The sequence below is a fragment of the Lampetra planeri genome, chromosome 3, assembly GCF_965212315.1.
Source record: "Lampetra planeri chromosome 3, kcLamPlan1.2.h2, whole genome shotgun sequence".
Taxonomy (NCBI): Eukaryota; Metazoa; Chordata; class Hyperoartia; order Petromyzontiformes; family Petromyzontidae; genus Lampetra; species Lampetra planeri.
The window spans coordinates 29,715,269-29,725,962 of NC_136109.1; the positions used below are offsets into that span (position 1 = coordinate 29,715,269).

At 48.8% G+C, this 10,694-nt stretch overlaps 1 protein-coding gene across 1 annotated transcript; it reads left to right on the top strand.

Moving 5' to 3' along the window:
• The first annotated feature begins 334 nt into the window (after positions 1–334).
• KXD1 (KxDL motif containing 1) lies at positions 335–9,305 on the top strand. Its single transcript, XM_078592659.1, has 5 exons — positions 335–442; positions 6,528–6,719; positions 7,012–7,164; positions 8,145–8,191; positions 8,715–9,305. Exons 2-5 carry the CDS (start codon positions 6,625–6,627, stop codon positions 8,822–8,824), a joined length of 405 nt encoding a protein of 134 aa, XP_078448785.1. The 5' UTR covers positions 335–442; positions 6,528–6,624; the 3' UTR covers positions 8,825–9,305.
• The last annotated feature ends 1,389 nt before the right edge of the window (positions 9,306–10,694 follow it).

Here is a 10,694-nt window from a genome sequence, read left to right on the forward strand (position 1 = left end):
CGCGAATGGTCGGAATCCACCCACGTGCGTCATTGTCCCCGACTCCGCCTATTGTTTACGCTGTGACGTCATCTCCCCGAGCCGCTGTTGCCATGTGACTTGCGGGGAGGCTGACGGCGAGCTCCTCACCTAAGATGGCGCACCAACATCCTCCGCCTGGTGACGTCACGCGCGGCCCTTGACGAGGCTGTCCAACGCGTGCCGGTGACTGAGGTTCCGTGGCGGTCCACGCGAAGTCTGGTGACCCAGGAGCCTGTCGCCTGGCTGGGCCACTACACATGTTTATTGTGGACTTGCTTATTTAGCACGCGCAAGCTAGACAAAGCTTTTGTCAATTCTATTGTTTTTGTAGCCGCACGGTGACGGCCGAACAGGCGGCGGCGAGGACACCCAAACAGGACCCCGGAGACCGCTCACTGTACGACTTCCTGTGCAGCTCGCGGTGAGTACAGTGCGGATCATAACACAACAAACATTGAACAGCGACACAACAAACATTGAACAGCGACACAGCAAACATTGAACAGCAACACAACAAACATTGAACAGCAACACAACAAACATTGAACAGCGACACAGCAAACATTGAACAGCAACACAACAAACATTGAACAGCAACACAACAAACATTGAACAGCAACACGACAAACATTGAACAGCGACACAACAAACATTGAACAGCGACACAGCAAACATTGAACAGCAACACAACAAACATTGAACAGCAACACAACAAACATTGAACAGCAACACGACAAACATTGAACAGCAACACAACAAACATTGAACAGCAACACAACAAACATTGAACAGCAACACAGCAAACATTGAACAGCAACACAACAAACATTGAACAGCAACACAACAAACATTGAACAGCAACACAACAAACATTGAACAGCGACACAGCAAACATTGAACAGCAACACAACAAACATTGAACAGCAACACAACAAACATTGAACAGCAACACAGCAAACATTGAACAGCAACACAACAAACATTGAACAGCAACACAACAAACATTGAACAGCAACACAACAAACATTGAACAGCGACACAGCAAACATTGAACAGCAACACAACAAACATTGAACAGCAACACAACAAACATTGAACAGCAACACGACAAACATTGAACAGCAACACAACAAACATTGAACAGCAACACAACAAACATTGAACAGCAACACAGCAAACATTGAACAGCAACACAACAAACATTGAACAGCAACACAACAAACATTGAACAGCAACACAGCAAACATTGAACAGCAACACGACAAACATTGAACAGCAACACAACAAACATTGAACAGCAACACAACAAACATTGAACAGCGACACAACAAACATTGAACAGGCAACACAACAAACATTGAACAGCGACACAACAAACATTGAACAGCAACACAACAAACATTGAACAGCGACACAACAAACATTGAACAGCAACACAACAAACATTGAACAGCAACACAACAAACATTGAACAGCGACACAACAAACATTGAACAGCGACACAGCAAACATTGAACAGCGACACAACAAACATTGAACAGCGACACAACAAACATTGAACAGCAACACAGCAAACATTGAACAGCAACACAACAAACATTGAACAGCAACACAGCAAACATTGAACAGCAACACAACAAACATTGAACAGCAACACAACAAACATTGAACAGCAACACAGCAAACATTGAACAGCAACACAACAAACATTGAACAGCAACACAGCAAACATTGAACAGCAACACAACAAACATTGAACAGCAACACAGCAAACATTGAACAGCAACACAGCAAACATTGAACAGCAACACAACAAACATTGAACAGCAACACAGCAAACATTGAACAGCAACACAACAAACATTGAACAGCAACACAACAAACATTGAACAGCAACACAGCAAACATTGAACAGCAACACAACAAACATTGAACAGCAACACAGCAAACATTGAACAGCAACACAACAAACATTGAACAGCAACACAACAAACATTGAACAGCAACACAGCAAACATTGAACAGCAACACAGCAAACATTGAACAGCAACACAACAAACATTGAACAGCAACACAACAAACATTGAACAGCAACACAGCAAACATTGAACAGCAACACAACAAACATTGAACAGCAACACAACAAACATTGAACAGCGACACAACAAACATTGAACAGCAACACAACAAACATTGAACAGCAACACAACAAACATTGAACAGCAACACAGCAAACATTGAACAGCAACACAACAAACATTGAACAGCGACACAACAAACATTGAACAGCAACACAACAAACATTGAACAGCAACACAGCAAACATTGAACAGCAACACAACAAACATTGAACAGCAACACAACAAACATTGAACAGCAACACAGCAAACATTGAACAGCAACACAGCAAACATTGAACAGCAACACAACAAACATTGAACAGCAACACAACAAACATTGAACAGGCAACACAACAAACATTGAACAGCAACACAGCAAACATTGAACAGCAACACAACAAACATTGAACAGCAACACAACAAACATTGAACAGCAACACAGCAAACATTGAACAGCAACACAACAAACATTGAACAGGCAACACAACAAACATTGAACAGCAACACAACAAACATTGAACAGCAACACAACAAACATTGAACAGCAACACAACAAACATTGAACAGGCAACACAACAAACATTGAACAGCAACACAACAAACATTGAACAGCAACACAGCAAACATTGAACAGCAACACAACAAACATTGAACAGGCAACACAACAAACATTGAACAGCAACACAGCAAACATTGAACAGCAACACAACAAACATTGAACAGCAACACAACAAACATTGAACAGCAACACAACAAACATTGAACAGGCAACACAACAAACATTGAACAGCAACACAGCAAACATTGAACAGCAACACAACAAACATTGAACAGCAACACAGCAAACATTGAACAGCAACACAGCAAACATTGAACAGCAACACAACAAACATTGAACAGCAACACAACAAACATTGAACAGCAACACAACAAACATTGAACAGCAACACAGCAAACATTGAACAGCAACACAGCAAACATTGAACAGCAACACAACAAACATTGAACAGCAACACAACAAACATTGAACAGCAACACAGCAAACATTGAACAGCAACACAGCAAACATTGAACAGCAACACAACAAACATTGAACAGCAACACAACAAACATTGAACAGCAACACAACAAACATTGAACAGCAACACAGCAAACATTGAACAGCAACACAACAAACATTGAACAGCGACACAACAAACATTGAACAGCAACACAGCAAACATTGAACAGCAACACAGCAAACATTGAACAGCAACACAGCAAACATTGAACAGCAACACAACAAACATTGAACAGCAACACAACAAACATTGAACAGCGACACAACAACATTGAACAGCAACACAACAAACATTGAACAGCAACACAACAAACATTGAACAGCAACACAACAAACATTGAACAGCGACACAACAAACATTGAACAGCAACACAACAACATTGAACAGCAACACAACAAACATTGAACAGCGACACAACAAACATTGAACAGCAACACAACAAACATTGAACAGCGACACAACAAACATTGAACAGCAACACAACAAACATTGAACAGCAACACAACAAACATTGAACAGCAACACAACAACATTGAACAGCAACACAACAACATTGAACAGCAACACAACAAACATTGAACAGCGACACAACAAACATTGAACAGCAACACAACAAACATTGAACAGCGACACAACAAACATTGAACAGCAACACAACAAACATTGAACAGCAACACAACAACATTGAACAGCAACACAACAAACATTGAACAGCGACACAACAAACATTGAACAGCAACACAACAAACATTGAACAGCGACACAACAAACATTGAACAGCAACACAACAAACATTGAACAGCAACACAACAAACATTGAACAGCAACACAACAACATTGAACAGCAACACAACAAACATTGAACAGCGACACAACAAACATTGAACAGCAACACAACAAACATTGAACAGCGACACAACAAACATTGAACAGCAACACAACAAACATTGAACAGCAACACAACAAACATTGAACAGCAACACAACAAACATTGAACAGCAACACAGCAAACATTGAACAGCAACACAACAAACATTGAACAGCAACACAACAAACATTGAACAGCGACACAACAAACATTGAACAGCAACACAACAAACATTGAACAGCAACACAACAAACATTGAACAGCGACACAACAAACATTGAACAGCAACACAACAAACATTGAACAGCAACACAACAAACATTGAACAGCAACACAACAAACATTGAACAGCAACACAGCAAACATTGAACAGCAACACAACAAACATTGAACAGCAACACAACAAACATTGAACAGCGACACAACAAACATTGAACAGCAACACAGCAAACATTGAACAGCGACACAACAAACATTGAACAGCAACACAACAAACATTGAACAGCAACACAACAAACATTGAACAGCAACACAGCAAACATTGAACAGCAACACAACAAACATTGAACAGCAACACAACAAACATTGAACAGCAACACAACAAACATTGAACAGCGACACAACAAACATTGAACAGCAACACAACAAACATTGAACAGCGACACAACAAACATTGAACAGCAACACAACAAACATTGAACAGCAACACAACAAACATTGAACAGCGACACAACAAACATTGAACAGCAACACAACAAACATTGAACAGCAACACAACAAACATTGAACAGCAACACAGCAAACATTGAACAGCAACACAACAAACATTGAACAGCAACACAGCAAACATTGAACAGCAACACAACACGTTCACAGCAGCACGGTGTAACACCACACCGACATCCCGGCGTACGAGCACGGCGAGAACAGGGCGGTGTAACCGCGTGCCCATGTAAGTAAGTGGAGGCGCAGCCCTGCAAGTGCACGAGGCGCAGCCCTGCAAGTGCACGAGGCGCAGCCCTGCAAGTGCACGAGGCGCAGCCCTGCAAGTGCACGAGGCGCAGCCCTGCAAGTGCACGAGGCGCAGCCCTGCAAGTGCTCGCGGCTCACTCCACAGGCGGCGGAAGCGGCCTCCGTGATGTTTGTGGGGCGCTCCGCCACCGTGGGTGACACCGTGGGTGACAGCCACAGAGAGCCCCTGGCGTGAAGAGGGAAGTTTTGGCCTACTCTTCCACTCTGACCAGACAGATGGCTTTGCAGAGGGAATCATAAAATATATGATATGATTAAAAACACGTAGCAATACAAGACACTATACATGAAAGGTTAAACAACAGCACGTCGTTTATAAATGTGCTAATAACAACATACGCACAGTAATGGACGCAGCCTCGTGGCAACCGCTGGATGAAGGCGTCCGTCAGGCGCTGCCTGTGCCGGTTGGTGCTGAACGGCCTGGGGCCGGTGTCGCTCTTCACTGGCCTGAGCCAGTGAGCTCACTGGTGCGCCACTGCTCCACCCCAACACAGAACGCACTAAGAAGTACCAACCTATGTTCTATGAAGAGTATGAAACAAATGATGACAGTAACATACAGTAGCACACCAATAATAACGTGCTTACATTGTAACAAACATTAGCAACACCAAAGCAGAGCAACTTAAAACTCAAGTCGCAGTGACGACAGTGACATCTCGTTAGCAATGGGAGTGCACGCGTTAAGCGCTGCGTGCAATCACACGACAACGTCTGTTTGCAGCACATTGTGGTTAGAAGCTAGTCGCCTTGAATTGCATTTCATGTTCTTGGTGGACGTGCTTGTGCGACAGGGATTTATTTTGGCCCCGACACTGTATTACATATCCACAAAGCTCGGAGACGCTTCCCATGGTTGTACCGTTTAAAATGAGAGGCTGGTAGATTCCATGGTTGCGGTCAAGGGACGGTTGCCTTCTGATTAACCATGTTATGTATTTCTGATAATTTGGTAATTGCTGTTCAAATTTCGATTTAAAGCTTTCGTGACTGCAGGGATTCATCTTCTTGGTTTATTCGATAAAGTCACGTAGAAGGGAAATAATAAAATAATAATTGTGAGAATTGTATTTTATTATGTTTTATTTTTATTATTTTATTATTTCCCTTCTACGTGACTTTACCGAAAGAACCAAGAAAATTGCTGTTCACTCTGACAAGGAGTTAATCAGCTGCTGAACCTGGGGCTTGCCGCTAAGAGTTGTCCGTCAATGCCAGCCCCACCATCTCATGACTTCCAGCCATCAAGGACTTGACACTGCACATGGCTTTAAAGTGCAACAAGCCTGGCACGATCGCCGTGGAGACTCCACAGTGGTAAACGGTGGCTGTGGTAGTTGTTTATACAGAATGTATGCGAGTGCGAAGTTACGTTTTTAAAATATATAATGGTGTGTACCCCAACCCCTTAAAATCTCACAGTGACCGCCATCTCGCATTGGAACTTGTGTCTACGGGATCCCTGGAGTCTGGGGCCGGAGCAGAGGGGTCAGGGTGGGGGGCCAGGGCAGTGGGGGTCATGGAGGCGAGCGCCCCAGACTACGTGACGGCGCAGCTGCTGGGCATGGTCAACCAGGACGACATCAGCGCTGTGGTGCAAGCACAGCGCCACATGTGAGGCTCCGCACACTCGTGGCGTTACCAACTCTTAACTCCAAACAGACACCGTCACTCACCAACGCAATCACAACCAGTACTCACGATGGCAACCTCCACTTACCACCACTGCCACAACCTTTAAACCCATGCAATAACCAATTGACCACCTACTGACGATGGCCATTGGACCGGCTGCCCTGGCAGTCCCACCCATCTCATCCCAGTTGCTCTGTCAATGAACCCCGCACCACTCTGCCTTCTGCCGCTTCTCCCCTCGTCTCGTCTGCCCTCTCCCCCCTCCCCCCAGGTTGGACCGGTTTGAGAAAACGAACGAGATGCTGCTGAACTTTAACGAGCTGTCATCGTCTCGCCTCGCCTCCATGACAGAACGCTTCACCCAGCACACGCGCACGCTCGCCGACATGCGCCGCGACCTCGACACCGTCTTCCGTCGCATCCGGCAAGTGCCCGGCGCACACGACAACGCACACGACAACGCACACGGGCACGCACGGACGCACGGGCACGCACGCACGGGCACGCACGCACGGGCACGCACACACGGGCACGCACACACGGGCACGCACACACGGGCACGCACACACGGGCACGCACACACGGGCACGCACACACGGGCACGCACACACGGGCACGCACACACGGGCACGCACACACGGGCATGCACACACGGGCATGCACACACGGGCACGCACACACGGGCACGCACACACGGGCACGCACACACGGGCACGCACACACGGGCACGCACACACGGGCACGCACACACGGGCACGCACACACGGGCATGCACACACGGGCACGCACACACGGGCACGCACACACGGGCACGCACACACGGGCACGCACACACGGGCACGCACACACGGGCACGCACACACGGGCACGCACACACGGGCACGCACACACACGCAGGCATAGAGTACACACAAACGAGTACTCATTCTCACGGAGGTGGTTTCGCATAGTGTGGACTAATATCTTTCTTTTCTTTATGGGATACAGTTTTGGCCCCCTCACACGTGTTGGTCTTCCCTGGGTCCGGTTTCCTCCCACGTGATGAAAATATCTTTATAGAGGACCACAGAGCTTGGACAATTGTTGGTAACACCGGCTCCCCGCCGTCTGGCTGCCTTCCCTCTTGTCTCTGGTGCCTCAGCAATTGTGAGACGCGATCTTGCGTGCATACGTAAGCGCATGCATACATACAAGCACACGAGCTCAAAAGACCTCTCGCTCGCGCCTACATGTGAACACAAACACACGTACGTGACCGCGACCACTGGTACAAATGCAAATGAATACGCGCACGCAGACACGTGCACGCATTTGAACATGTGCGCTTCTCGCGTGCGCGTTGTGTTTGGAGGAGCGGTCTGCACTGCCCTTGTGGACCCCGTGACGCGGTCGGTGTCCCCACAGAACCCTGCGGCGCAAGCTGGAGAAGCAGTACCCCGAGTCATTCAGCCGTGAGTGTCGCCCACCCCTGTACCCTGTCACGTTTACGGATGGCAGTATGGTAAATGCTGGGATAGCAGCGATGCCCACGTCCCAGAGAATAAAAAAACACCTTCCTGTGGAAGATGGCAGCCTTCACGTGGCCCACTGTTTCGTGATAAATCACGACGCGTGCCATCGACGCGGCGACCGAACATCGATCTCCCCGTCTCTAGAGCAACAACACGAGCGAAATTCTAGTTGTTGCTCAGCATCGAGATCAGCAATACGAAAGAAGACCGAACATTGCTCCCACACGTGTGTTCACTGCTGTGGTGTATAATGCCCTTTGCTGGAGTTCATGTTCATATGGCCGTTTGTAGGGCATGCAGACTTTATCTAGTTTTGTACATTAATGCACATGCATGTTGATACTCTAACTTGTTTACATGCACTTGTTCACACACACAAGTTCGTACATTTAGACAAGCACACGCGTGTTCTCTCACACACACACACACGTGCTCTTCTGGTGCCACCGTGTGTTCACCGCAGGCTGCCATGAGGCGGGGGCCGAGGAGGAGCGGGAGGGTCGCCGTGAGGCAGCGCGGGGCGCCGCGCCGTCAGCAGAGGGCGCGCGTCCCCCTCCTCCCGGACCCCCGTGAGCAGCGAGGGGAGTGGGGATCCAGGAGCCCTGGCTGCAGTGGCGACGACCGTGGAGCTTTGACCGTTCACTGTGGGGTTTTTTTTTCCACTGGGTGCGTGATCTGCGGGTCGGGGTCCTTTTCTGCACTTTCATCGGCAAGACAGCTGGACATTCACATGGCGTGTCCACACGCAAACACACCCAGACCTTCACATGAACACACGCAAGTCAACTGGCATCAGCCGGTTGCGAGTAACGCCCACGTGGATTTCACCGCCATATTGTCGAGTGGTGCTCGGAAAAGTCACCAACGGCATTGCACGACTCCACGATTGGACATTACACTCAGCAGCCCCAACTCACCTTCGACACATCTGTGCATTGGGGCATGGGCAGTGTAGAATATTGCTGCCTGCTTGGCTTCGTGTCCCAGGTCTCTTGCTGAAGGAATCGTGCATATCAGTGGCTCTGGACTGGGTAAATAAAGACGTTTGATCGACCCCAAGGCACGTGACGTCGTTTCTCTGCAATTCACCTCAACCAGGGATGGGCTCAGTCCCGAGTCAGGACTGGTGGTGGCTGCGGGGTTGAGGCTTCTTCTGGTTTCACTGGCACCTGCAGGGAGGGCGCGTCCCGGAGCGGATTGAGAGGCGAGAGCAGTGGTTGAGGCTACGCGTGGTTTTTATTGACGGAACGGCTGGCGGGGCGGCACGATGCAGGGCGCGGACACGGGGACGCCGAGGTTAATGTTTCTATTCACGTTGGACTATTTACATCGCGGTACACACGGCGGCGGGGCCGCATGGGCCCCGCCAGGCCGCACCCGCACATGGCATGAGTTTACAAATCTGAGAACGGAACGACAGACGCGTGGCGACCGCTGGTTAAAGATTCACAAGCGACTAAAACAAGCTGCGTGCATTCATCAGGCAGAGACGTTGGCCCTACCAAGAGGATCCCCGTGAAGAGGGACCGCGTACAAGGGGACCCTGTGAAGTGAGGCCCATATAAAGGTACTCCATAAGAGGGACCCCATACAAGGGGACCCCCCCATTAGAGTGGGACTCCTTGAAGGGGAACCCCCATGCCAGGGCAGCTGGTCCCTTGGCCTCCGTGCACCTACAGCACTTTAAGTTAATAGCGACAACAATCAATGTGGGTGATGATCGGCTTTTACAAAACGAACTGAAATGACGCGACTCGCACTTCAGTTAGACAGCTCAGATTCGAGTTTTCATTCTACGATTTCCCCCGCCAACGCCGGCCACACGGCTGCGTAGACCCACGCTGCGCAGGCGAGTCACCCCCTAATCACTTGACCCGGTCACCCCAATCAGGTGACGTCGTGATCATCCCGACGCTGGGAACTGGGTGTCGTGGAATCGTTACCGTGAGTTCAATCAGAGTGGTTGCTTGTCATTGACACTGTTACCACCTCCCTCAAACGTGGAGGGAACCCCTGGGAGGTCCCATTTCTGGGGAGGGGGGTGGAAGGTCGGGGGGCCCTGCCCCTTCTGACGCCCACCCTCCCTCGACGTGGGAAGCAATGCTGATATCCCCCAATCACCATCCCCCACCCCAATCACCATTCCCCACCCCAATCACCATCCCCCACCCCAATCACCATCCCCCACCCCGCTTCCCTGGGCACACAGCCATGCGGAGCACCTGGGGGCACGGGGTAAGGGGAGGGCCGGGCGAGGGGGGGTCATGGCCCCACTTTATAGAGGGGGGCAGGGCACCCCCACACCCAGCCCCTTCTCGTGGGAGTGCTTGTATGCGTTTGGGTGTACTTGTATATTTGTATCGTTGTGCATGTGTATTTGCAAGGACGTGTGCATTTGTGTACAGGTGTCTTCATGTTTAACTTCACTGTGTGGCTGTGCGTG